The 13321-nt window shown below is 43.1% G+C and overlaps 1 protein-coding gene across 2 annotated transcripts in view; it reads right to left on the reverse strand.

The window, feature by feature from the left end:
* The window catches only part of LOC121288298 (rho guanine nucleotide exchange factor 4-like), a 486453-nt gene that overhangs the window by 25317 nt on the left and 447815 nt on the right, over positions 1–13321 (reverse strand). For both annotated transcript variants that reach the window (XM_041206830.1, XM_041206839.1), the window contains 4 exons: positions 9643–9875; positions 6831–6960; positions 3703–3834; positions 1135–1378 (listed from right to left, as the gene is read on the reverse strand). In XM_041206830.1, the coding sequence (XP_041062764.1) occupies positions 1135–1378; positions 3703–3834; positions 6831–6960; positions 9643–9875 (739 nt within the window). The remainder of the gene's footprint in view (positions 1–1134; positions 1379–3702; positions 3835–6830; positions 6961–9642; positions 9876–13321) is intronic.

Below are 13321 nucleotides of genomic sequence, written 5' to 3' on the forward strand. Positions count from 1 at the left end.
ATGTCAAAATCAATTCAACTTGATCAGAGAAGATTGACCTTTAGAAGTGGAAGCATGCTGAGACTCTGGGCTAATTTGGCCTACATCTTCCTCAAGAGGTTCAGGCACATTCAATACATTGGCCAGGATTTTCCGGCCCCGTCATGGCAAGGCCCATCACGGGAGATTCGGCGGCCCAGCCAAAAGTCCATTGGCTTTTGCTGGAACCGGATGATCCTGGTGGTGGGCGGGGTCAGAAAATCCCACCCATTGCCTCAATCCCTCCCTTCATTCAGACCTAGATTCTTTCCTGGGCCTCATTAACTATGTGAGGTGAATTCCTGGTGAGTACAAGAGGAGGGGGACATGGAGCTACTGCAGTCACAGGACACAGACTGTAAAGGGACAGCAGAGAGCCAAAGATGTAGGAGAAAATTTAAGGAGCCAAGGTTTAGTTTTTGGAGCGTGGGGAAGTGGGGGGTGAGTATCCGCTACAGGCTCTCTCACTCCAATAGAAGCATCACTGGACCTTTTGCTGCTACCCAATTTTCCCACCAATTCTGCTGCTGTACCAACATAGCAAAAATATAAGAACTTCATGACTAATTTTTATAGCAGATATTATCCAAGGATCCTATTTGGGCAAATATTGACTCACGGTATCTAAACATTTAAATTTATATGTATTTGCTCCCTGAAATCGGGTCCTGGCGAAGCTACATTTTGCATTTGGTCCGGCAGTATATTTTCAAGATGGGTGAGGTAGAACCTGTTCCACAGAGAACCATCCTATTTCTCAAACCACCTTAAGCAATTAAATACTTTGAAAAGTTCACAGTGATGCTGAGAGCCACTCAGGTTGCAACTAAAACAACAGCAACTCCATTGACAGGGAAGGTGTGAGGCAGAGGGGAATGTTGTGTGTTGAAGCCACTAATATGTGTGGAACACAGTATTGAATGCCAAGCAGGATCTCCCATCTTCAATGAAGGCAGGGTACTGCCAGACACAATTATAGTTGCAAGTTTATACCTACATGAAGCTGACCCTATGGAATTTATATTCAAAGCAACTTAAAGCTGGATTTGCTTGACACCAATAGCCATGTTAACATTATTTCACCCTGCCAAATTGTTTCACAATCATGACTTTTACCCGTCTCTTTGTCGAGTTGAACCTGTTTTCTTTCATTTTCAAAGGCTTGAAGCCAGCGTTGTTTCACTGAGGACTTTTTTGCACAGAACAAGTGGACCTCATTTGTGAACTTGTTTTGAAGTTTGAAAGCATTCTTGACACTAATGTTGAAGTCCTTGTCCTTCCCATCTTCTACATCCACCACTTCCATGCTGTCCGTGTCTATCCTGCTTTTGTAGTACAAGATGTCACGTCTCAGGAGGTCCTGTGAAATGTGCCACATGTCAGATTATATAATCCACTAGATTTTGATCCATTGGGTTCTATAGTATTAGAATACTTTTCCAACTTGTCTGACCAACACAACATCAGTACACTTTATTGTACTACAATGACAACAGTAACTTTCATTTTATATAGTACCATTAACTGAGAAAATATCCCAAGGCTCTTCCTCCTCCTCCTTCAGGTACCATGCCCTAAGAAGGCATTGACAACCATGGACTTCCATTGGACTGGTCCATGAAAGTACTGCAGTGGTTTGCCATTGCCTTCTGCAGTATGACTGACCAGGAAACTCTCCCACTCCTACCGCCTGCTATCAGACATATTGGAAGGGGGTGGGTTGTATTTGCACATTTGTGGTTCATCCAGGCAGCTGCACACGTTAAAGTGTAGCTGCCTTCATTCAGATCCAACTTTGGCTAGTGGGACGTCTGAAATACCACTTGTGCACTTCAAAACTACCAAGAGAAAATCTAAAGTTGGAGGGGTTATTTGGAGAGGTAGGGTACGCTTTTGGATAGTCCAGGGACACCTTTGGGAGAGGCAAAGTTCCTATTTGGGAGAGTTACATTGCACCCTGGGGTTGTTAAATGTAGGCATGAATGTGCACAAAAAGTGGATGGACTCAGTGAAACCATCAAGTTAATTGGAACTGTCAAGCTGTCAAGGGATTTAAATCTCCTGGCCTTTAAATTAAAAAAAAGTCTGCAGGTTAAAAAACAATCAATGCTTGCTATTTCACTCCATTTGTTACCATAAGCCTGAGAGGTAACATTATAGGATTTATACTGCATAACTGATTTCACAACCTATTATTATTACAGTGGGGTGCCTGTCAATTCACAGTTTTAATTGACAGCTCCAAGTGGTTATAAAGTCTTTGATTTGGGGCTGTGAATAAAAATGATTGTTGTCTTAAGGGATTAAGTAGTTGAAGGAATTTAAATGCAGTGAATGTGTTCTTATCAATGAGAGTGCTTCTTTTTTAGTATAGTGAATTCATCAATAGACACTTAGAACATAATTTTATTTCCTCTTAGCATGGGCTCTGAGATATGCCCATGATGGATACTGGGTGAGTTGGCATGGAGTGTGTAAGGGCAAATGGTAGTGAGTGAGGGGCATGGGGTCGCATGATTTGGCATCGGTTCTACAAAGGGCCATGGGATGGGTAGAGGAGCATAGAGGATATGACGGGCCATTAGGGGTGTTTATGGGGGCATAGCTTGAAATGAGTTGGCATGGATGGGTCAATGGGAATGTGCAGAAGGTGAGGGCTGTTTTTTGTTTTGAAACAAGCTTTATCATAGCAGTCAGTATCATCACCAAGTATTCACCAGGCTGAGTCACTCCTCATAGGTATGGAAGAGATAGAGGTGACAGCTGAAGAATAACTGGTTGTTCCTGAGTGGAGGCTTAGTATCACCATTAGCCTTGTTAAACGGTATTCTGATTCCAACTTTACAGGATCCGATACAAGTGACTTCTTACAGATAACGCAGCGACCTTCATATCCTACCCTGTTAGAGATGATGGCCATGTGGACTACATAAAGCTCCATTTCCAAGGGAAGTCACAGGAACCCTGGTAGCAGTACCATTAGAATATCTCTCAGGAATGGTCCCACTGAAAGATGATGCAGCAATGAGGTCTACATGGTATGACATGTTAATGATCAGTTTCAGCTGGCTCCGGAAGCCCATTTGCAGCTGAGACAAAGTGTCGGTTCACCGAGGCTGGACTTACCCCAGCCCAACTCTACAACCTGCAGTCCCCTTTCCTGCCTCCAACCTGTTTCTGGGGTCGGCAGATCCGACTCACTTTATACCCCGGAATGAAAATCGGAACTTCTGGGGCTGTTTTTCAGGAGTTGGATTCATGGAGCCGGGAATCCTCACTACTCTGTACTCCCAGCCAAGAATGAAAATTCAGACCCATGATTCTAAAGTAGTTAATTGGCCGTGAAGCACATTGGGATATCTTCAGGCCATGAAAAGTGCTATATCAATGCATGTTCCATCTTCTTTACTGCAGCATGGAGGAACAGGTGATTTTGGACCTGTGGTTCCCAGTGTTTATTGGAGCTTTCTTCGCATCATGTTTGAGCCTACAGGAGACTAATCAATAGTGATTAATTACTATTGATTGCTACCTTATGACTACCAGGATGGTGGGAGGAGAACTAGATGGGTATTGGTCTCTTTTTCATTAGCCAATCCCTTTGTTTTTAAGTTGCTGAGATGTTCTCTACAAACAAGAAGGTCAAAACGTTAAGGCTTATGTTGCTTCAGATGGCACTTTTACCTTCTTGCAAAAGACCACCTGATGGTCAAAGAGGAAAAAGATTCGCTGTTTGCTCTTGGCTTGAGGCTGGGAGACCTTTGTTAATTCGCCAGAGTGGATAAGCTCTGAGCTTCGTGCCAAAACATCTTCACCCTGAGGTAAAAAAGGAAGATCTGGTCAGAAGCAGCTTTACATGCCTCGACTACCAACAGGTTGCAAACCAGGAACTCTTGAGAGAGAACTCATCGAAATAGAACAGAAAGTATTGCTTAGCCTGTTGAGCTTCCTACATACTACATAATGGAATGGATATCATACAATGGTGGTTGTATTGGGAGCTGTGTGGTGTCAGTAATGATACACAAATGTCTCGTGTCCCTTGGAAAGGAAGTACCTTTGTTGTGCTACTATATCTTAAAACTGATTTGGGGCAGTGGGGAGGAGGGTGGTGCGGCTGGGATGCAGTAGCAGCCTATATTTAATCTAGAGTATTATGCAACTGATCATATCACAGTTCATGCTGCGAATACAAACCAAGTTTGCACTTGTTAATATCTTAAGGGGGCAGGGTTGTTTTTCAAATTTAATGGTTTCCTCAGTAAATGTCCTCTGATATTGGTTGTGCCGGCTGGCCTAATGTCCTACTTTAGACAGTCAGTCACAATTGTCGAATGGCTATTTTTCAGTTGCTGTTCAAATGAGCATTTTGCTGATGAGCTGGCACCTTACCAGTGTTGACCCATTAGGTTACGATGTATAACTGAAATCACCGGCTCTATATTAAAAATGCTAGAAAGCTATACCTAATTCATCTGTAATCAATGTCACTTCTCTGCTGACAGGCATCTAATTTATCAGCTTTACAAATCAGAGCAATTTTTTTTTTTGTGATTGATTTTCTGCACCCTGAAACTAAATTACAGGCTTGAAGAAATTCTCCAGATTGTTTATCATGGGGACATCTATACAATTATTGAGTGGTGTTAGTTGCACCATGTGCCTGCTCCTAAATGGCATAACTGTTTCTGATGAGTTGAGGGATCGACAAAAGTGTTTTATTTCACTGTAGCTTACAAGCATTTAGCACATCAAACAACGGAGTGGTGTATTCTTCACAGTTTAAAAAGAGAGATTTGAAGATGCCTATGGGGACTCCCCTTAAAACAGAGCATCATGTAAAAAAGAGTAAGAAGTGTTGCATCACGTCAAGTGCTGGCTATTTTCAGCAACAAAACTATATTTTGTTAACATGACACTATGAAGTTGCATTCTAATCTTCTTGTCAGAGAGTTTACCAGAATGTACAGGTTAGCGATTTAAAAGTCAAAGCAAGTACTCAGCCAAAATACAAATTACAATCAGTTTCATCATGCAAGAAGCTTTGGGAAGCTTCACGTTTCCTAAGTTATCTATTACAAGGTGTAGGTGGGCCACAATCATAAGCTGGGCAAATTGGATAAATTAGCTTTTTGTATTATTTAATCTAAACATACAAGTGTGTCGTCCCATCAAAACAATTGCAGGAATATTATTGAATGTGTCGGCAGATGGCAGAAAATGATAGCATGGCTGACTTCAAGAACTTGGATGTCCAATTCTTGAAAAGTAGCTGCAGGTTTCTTGTCTTTTGCCAAGACGCGAGACTACACAGTGGTCAGGCCAGGTGGCCCATGGCTGGAGTTCTTGATGGTAATTCACTGAAAACTTTGAGTAAGTAATGTCCCCATAACAAGACATATTAACTAACTGCAGGAAAAATGAGTTCCTATCTCGACAACCAGACTTCAGGTATCCAGTTTACATGGTGAGAAGCTCCAGGCAGCTCCCTGGAAAAACTGGAACTTTCCAATTCAAAACCAGGCAGTGTCCAATCTTACTTTTAAACATAACATTATAAAAGGGCTGTTCGCTCCACATCAGACAAGTGGAATCTGTATTTATGTGGATTTCTCCAAAATTTAGTTCACGGTTATGAGAAAAAGACTTGAAACTTTTTTGTAGATCAATGACACAGAGGTAGTAAATTTTTGTAAGGTTTTTCAATTGCAATTATGTGAAATTGTTTCCACTAGTGCATGAATCAATAATAAGGAGATGTGGGTGGAATTTTTCTCCTTGGTCAGAGTAGCAGGCTTCCTCAAAACCTTCCAACTACAACACAGCCTTGAGTCATTTCCCTGGTCACTGGATATATCTACACTGGGCTCCTGTCAGGTTTCCCCCTGTCATGAATAAACATAGTCATCCCAGCCAAACAATCCTTCCTGTGCTGCAACAGTAGAGGTGGCTGAATACTTGCAAGGGCAGAGGATCCCAGCAGATCAACAGAACCTGAGCCTTGTAGGCCTCAGCAAAGGCCAAGACGGGCACACATTAGTAAATGGTAGCCTATATGGTGCAGGGATATGGGGCTGGGCCCTGTCCTGTTCTCCTCCACCACCCACTCAACCCTGCCACTTCCACACCCCCATTAGCATTGCATGTGCTGGGTGGAGGAGGAAAAACTGAGATAGGATTGGTGAGGTGGCACTAGGCCTCACCACCAAAATTTAGCATATTTTCTGCTGCTATTCTGCCCCAGATTGAGGAGGATTGCACTGGGGAATCTAGCCCGACGACTCAAGATTATCACTGACACAATAAAGGGACAAACACTGAGAGGATTAGTGGAACCTAAAAACATAAGAAATAGAAACATGAGTAGACCATTTGGCCCCTCGAGCCTGCTCCGCAGTTCAATCAGATCATGGCTCATCTTGTGTTTTGATATCCACGTTCCCATCTAACTCTGTTAACATTTGATTCCCTTGCCTAACAAGAATCTTGGAGTGCTTTACCACATGGGGCAACTGAGGCAGAACGTATAACATTATCTAAAAGGAAATTCAATAAATATTTGACAAGGAAAAATATAAAAGGATATTAGGGAAAGGATAAGTGGGTTAGAGTAGACAGCTCCAGCTGATGAACTAGGACCGGCACACTTAGGATGGGCCAAAAAGTTTTGGCACTGATTAAAACAGATGGGCACATACACAAAAGAAAATAAGAAAGAAACAATTTATATTTTGTTGAAAAGGAAATTCAGCTAAATCTATACAGCAAAACCTGTCATGGCAGACAAGAGTTCATAGTGTCCAGTCTCCTACCTCCCAATTCTCGATTGAACTCTGCCACTGAGCAATTTTGTCGAGGTTTTCCAGCCGCCTCTTGCGCTCATTAATCAATTTGGCAACATTCTTCATGGCATTCAGTGCAGCCTCGACGTCATTATAATCTCTGGATGAAAGATGTCAATTATGATACACTCCAGGTGAGAATGAGTGCACAATAAAATAAGCAAACCTGCTGTAAATACAATCTGAATGATTTTCAATGGAAAACTGCTACCTAGTTGGCATGTTGTAGATGAATTTTGTTTATACGTGGCAAATCATACACTGTGTGTAATTCTTAATTGTATTTTTTTCTTCCATCTGTCCTAAATTTGTAATCCATGAATTGTGCCTACCAGGATAATATAACTTCCTAAATCGTACCAAACTAATTTTAATCTAAATTGATTGGTATTGCTTTGCCAATTACATAGGTATGATATGCAACCATTTTCAGCCTTTAGGCTGATGAATTAATGTCTTGCCTTCTGATAATGACTCTTTCCATGAGGGTCCCACTTACCTTTTACCTGAAAAGCTTTTCAGTTTTTTTACCTGTCAAAGTGAGGATGTCCATGTTGAGGAATTTAACTTCTTCTCACCCCATTATCAACTATTGGCACAACTAGTTTAGATATTGCATGATCTGGTTGTGGGCATGGAAAAAAGACTCAACAAACTTTTGTTTGATTTATATACGCCTCTCCCAGTCTGTAGTTAAATCCTGTGTGTAATAACATTATTACCTGGATATCTTTGAATGAAGAAGCCTTTATCAGCACCAAGCATTTAGTGCTCACATGTGGCTTCTTTGGTCCAATTTGCATCAAGGAACCAAAACAGACAAATAATTAATAAGAACAAGAGTGGGCCATTCAGTCCCTCCAGACTGTTATACCATTCAATTAGGTTTTGGCTAATCTGTAACTGAAGTTCATTTGTCTGCCATTACTCCATATACCTTGACACTCTTTCCTAACAACAATCTACTGACATCATTCTTGAAAGTTTCAATTGTCCTTGCATGCATAACCTTTTGGGAGACAGAGTTCCAGATTTGCAGGACCCATTAGTTGAAGAAATGTTTCCTGATTTCACACCTAAATGGCTTGGCTCTAATTTTAAAGTTATGCACCCTTGTTCTGAATTCTTGACCAGAGGAACCAGTTTTTCTGTATCCACCTTATTAAATCCTTTTAGCAATTTAAACACCTCAATTAGACCACCCCTCAACCATCATAACTGAAGTACAATTTCCTCACTTTTATATCCTTTTGAGAATAAGGTCAACATTCCATCAGCCTTTTCGATTGGCACTGGCTTTTAGTGATTTTGCATCCACCCAAATCCATTTGCTCTTGCACTTTTCCCAGTCTCTTGCCACCAAGAAGATATTTATCCTTCTTTGGATTCAAAGGCTGGGGTAAGTCCCGATGTCAGGATCCAATGCTGGTTTGGATCCCACACAGAAGGGCAGCAGGATCACAGCAACCAATTAAGAGGCTGCCACTGAACCCACATCCAGTTAAGGACGGCGACTGGCTCTCCACATTGCCTCTGATAGAGCTGCCAATGTTGAGGTTGTAAGGGGAAAGAGATTGCACCTCCATTTGAGACATCCCTGCAGGAATTTCTGTCGAAGGGTCATGAGGACTCGAAAAGTCAACTCTTTTCTTCTCTGCCGATGCTGCCAGACCTGCTGAGTTTTTCCAGGTAATTCTGTTTTTGTTTTGGATTTCCAGCATCCGCAGTTTTTTGTTTTTATTTTTGTTTTTATCCCTGCAGGGAAGGTGGCAAATTTACTTCCATGCCAGGGCCAGGCAGGTAGGCCCTAGAGATTGGAGGGATGACAGCTCCAGCAGCAGCGTTGGGGCCCTGGGGGCAACCATTGTCACCAAAGGCCCTATCTTCGCGGCATCGATCCTTTGGAAAGCAAGGCCCCGAGCTCCCCTCCTCTCCAGGAAACTGCAAGGAGGCCACCATCATGCAGATGGTGGCCCTCTCCAAAAGGCAGGTGCCACTGCCAGCAATGTGCCAACATCCCAGGAAAAAGGCCGTCATTGGCCTTTATATTATTTAATTATTATTTAAATTAATTATTATCACTAATTATTATTAAATTATTTAAACTGGCTTTCCGTTCCCAGTTGGCAGGTGTCTGAGCCTCAGCCATATCCGCCACTGGGGAAATGGCCCAGCCACAGGTCTGCCTCAAGCTTTCTTCCCAATGCCTTTTGCTGTCATTTTTCCGCCCCTCCCCCTTCCCAGCCCATCTCCAATGTGCTGGCAAAATCCTGATCAAAACATCACACTTCTCACAATGATCGCCAGCTATTATTTATTACAGGTTAGATCAGAGGACTGCATTCGCAATATGCATGTTATGAATAAAAACGCTACGAGAACTTAGTAATCCAAACCTTTAAGTGTCTCACCATTGCATCATTTTATTGCTGTATGCAAAAGGTAATATTCCTTCTAACGAGAGGACATACTAACATTGGTTCTTAGAGGTTTGACATTGCCATTCCCAAGCCAACTAATAGAAGGGACACAAGGGCAGTGCAAATTAACTTAGCCTCCCATTCTTTCCTTCCTCCGTGTGTTAGCATCAGCACAATGAAATTGCATTGAGATTAGGAACCTGCTATATAACAACTGCTAACTTGAAATTTATAGGCTTTGTTGTGAGTCAAGCTATTCAGCTGAAACTGACAACAAGAGAATCAAAATCCAGCTAGTGTGCTTAGGTGCTGGTTACCTGACTGAGGATCTATTGTACAGTGTAATCTCTCTTGGTCTTTACCTGTGCTCAGGATTGGTGTACTTAAGCAGCTCTGCCAGCTGGAGTGGATATTTGCAGATCTTCTGGACTGGTGTGAGCAGAAACCCGTCCAGCGAGATGTCGATCATCTTCTGAAGCAGCCGGCACGCTTCGAAAAAGTACACGTACTTGTTGATCTTCATGAGTTTGGAGAGCTCAGTGTAAGCATTGGGGTGGTTGTTGCAGTATTCTGAGTATATCTGGAAATCTGTCTGCTGGAATGAAGGAACAGCACAGGAAAGTCAGCGGCTGATGAACTGGGGAAAACCAACTGCTAAGTTGGGAGGATTTTGGTTACCAGCCCCATTTTCTTTCCCCACCAACCCTAGCCACTCCTCAACTTGCAGGTATTGAGCTCTCTGGTTTGAAATCCTAAACTGTGTAGGGTCAACTGATGCCTCAAGACCGAGGTTGGCTCTACTTTTGAATTCAGTGTCCCTGGGTTGGTGGGGAAATCCTAGCAGAGGTAGTCGCTAGCTGCTGATCTCAGCTGGGAAAAGTCCCCAACTGTGGATGCTGAGTGGTTGGGCAGGTAGATTTACCCGGCGATGGTGGGGTGGGGCTGGGGTCACCTGATGGCTGCTCCAAATATGGAGGGAGACCCCACACCCATTGTCAAGGCGTGCGTTATCAGTACAACTTGATGTGCGGCGTGGGCTTTGAATCAGCTGCCTCCAGGTTCACAGCCCAAATAAGGAGGGTTGGGATGGGAGAATTTCCAAAGTGAGAGGCTCAATGAGCGGTCCTAAAGCACTGGATAACCAACAGTCCCACCAAGAGATGTGAGCACTGCCAGGCAGAGGACAAGATAAATAGAGACCCACTAGGATGTTTGCTGAAAATTTAAAAGTAAAGAAGGCCGCCAATTGTTAGGGCCATCAGTGTTGAGGGGAAACCCCTCCACAGGAATGGGTTTGACCATGACTGCTGCCATGGCCTCTTCATACTTGAAGCTCAATCATTGGGCCAGTGAGAGGAGGCACCGATGATCCTCTGGCACCAGGATGGCACCAAGTTGCTGCCTGCCTCCATACACAGAGGGACAGGGGTTCGGGGAAAAGAGTCTGATGCCCAGAAAATGCCCCCAATGTAGGGGTTTAATTGACCTAATGGGATGCCCATTTCTATGCAGCAGGTTGCTGATTCCTGTGGCTGCCTGGCCCTAGGAAACTTGCCCAGAGGTGGAACAGTACGGGGAGCCATTCTGATGCGCAATCCTTGAATTCTCCTGTCTCGCCACTTCTGAACCCACCTCTGCCTCTGTGGCACAAGTTTGTCCCCCAGGACTGACATAAAAAGTTCCTCACAATGCGAGTGCCCTCCCTGTAAATAGTTTTCAGAAGAGTTATCTTTTGTGTGGCACCTTATCAAATGCTTTTTGAAAATTCAAATATGGTTCATCCATTGGTTCCCCTTTATCCATCCTATCAGTTACAACCTCAAAAAAACTCCAAAAGATATGTAAAAAATGGGGCAGCATCTTCTGGTCGGTGAGCAGGGGCGGGCATCCTGACATCACCCTGCGTCATTTAGATTTTCAGTTAGGCAGGCGCGCAGTGGAATTGGCTGCGTGCCCGCCAAAGTGTCAAAGGCCTATTAAGACCAGTTAACGAGCAACTAAAACAATTAACAGAGCTGCCCATCCAATCTTAAGGTTGTCGGGTAGGCAAAAAGCACAGGCGGCCTTCAGAAAAAACATGAAACCTCATCTGCGGCAGGTTTCATGAGGGTTTTAAAATTTGTATAAGATGTTTAAATAAAAGAAGTTAACATGTCCCAGCTCATGTGACAGTGTCACATGAAGGGGCATGTCAGGAACATTTTTTTTCTGCCTTTGATGAACTTTTGAATCTTGAGTCGATCGCACTGAGGCAGCGCTTTGCCTTAGGGAGATCTGTGTGCTCTTCCGCGTGCACGTGCGAAAGAGCACACTCTCGGCTCAGGGAATCTCCCTCCATCCCCTCGCCCGCACAGTGAGCACACAGCGCTTCCAGGCGGACGTCACGCTGTGTGGGCCTTAATTGGCCCACCCACGTAAAACGGTGGCGTGCCCCCAATTGGGGGTGCCGATCGGGAACCCGCCCGCTCACACCTACTCCCACACAAGCCCCCCCCCCCCCCCCCCCCCCCCCCCCCCCAATGGGGGGGAAAATGCTGCCCATTATGATTTTCTAAGTGCTCTGTTATTGTTTCCATCATAACAGATTCTAGATTTTCCCAACTATTAATGTCAGGCTAACAAAAGAATGGTTCCCTGTTTTCTCTCTCCCTCCTTTATTGGGGTTCTCTTTGCCCTCTTCCAATCCACAGGAATCATCCTAGAATCTAGGGAATTGGGGAAGATCAAAACCAATGCTCTCTCTCCAGCCACCTCTTTAAAACCCCAATGTGTAGGCCATCAGATCCAGGGGATTTGAGGCTTTTAGGCCTATTAATTTCTCCAGCACTATTACTTTACGATACTAATATCTTCAAGTTCCTCATTCTTCGTAGACCCTTGGTTTCCCTTACTGTCGGAATGTATTTTGTGTCTGTGTACAGTTTTAGTCTCCTCACCTAAGGAAGGATATACTTGCTTTAGCGAGTATAGTGAATGCAACAAAGATTTACTAGATTGATTCCTGGGATTGAGGGGGTTGGGGAGATTGTTCCATAAAGAATGATTGAGTGGAATGCTCCTGTATTCTCTAGAACTTAGGAGAGAAGTTATCTCAATGAAACATATAAAATTCTTAAGGTGTTTGACAGGGTAGATGTTGGGGGATGTTTCTAAATCTAAAACTAGGGGTCACAGTCTGAGAATAAGGGCCATTTAGGAATAAGATGAGGAGAAATTTATTCATTCAAAAGGTTGTGAAGCTTTGGAATTCACTACCGCAGAAAGTTGTGACTGCTCAGGCATTGAGTACATTCAAGTCAGAGATCGGTAGACTTTTCGATACTAAGGGAATCAAGGAATATGGAGATAGTGCAGAAAGGCATATATAAGGCAAAAAGTCAGCCATGATTTTATTGAGTGACAGAGCAGACTCAGGCTGATTAGCCTACTCTTGCTCCTATTTCTTATGTTCTTATATAATAATCATTACAGCACTATTGTGTAAATAGGAAGTATTGTGACAAAACGTGTAATTCAAATCTTGAGGACAACACTCACAAGTTTTTTGTTACTGTCAATTGTGAGCTACCAGATATTCAAAGTCATGATACATCCTGGGGAGATACCATTGCTTTTTGTACCATGTGACTGATTTTACTTTTCTCATGAAAATAACTCAAATCACATTCATACGACAATCTCATTTCCTTGCTTTCACTCCTTAAATTTAAATAGCTATAAAGGAATCTTTTCTTTTTGTTTTAAAGACGACTTGCCACAAAGAATAGCAAGAGAGGAAAAATACTGATGAATCTATCAATGACTGCAGGAATGTGAGGTGTAAAACAACACTCTCACATGGGTGAAAACATTATTAATGTTGGATTTGGAGAATCCTGCAAATGTACTGGGATGGTTGTTGCTGTTGTAATATGCCTTTAAGGGATAGCAGCATGACATCACCAGAAGGGAAGTGTGCCATGTGATCCAATCTTAGATTCACTTTGGCCTGTGAGCATCGCACAGCATACACAGCTCTGCTGTTGATGTCTTTAACCTTTG

This window comes from Carcharodon carcharias, chromosome 2 (assembly GCF_017639515.1).
Source record: "Carcharodon carcharias isolate sCarCar2 chromosome 2, sCarCar2.pri, whole genome shotgun sequence".
In the NCBI taxonomy this organism is placed as follows: domain Eukaryota; kingdom Metazoa; phylum Chordata; class Chondrichthyes; order Lamniformes; family Lamnidae; genus Carcharodon; species Carcharodon carcharias.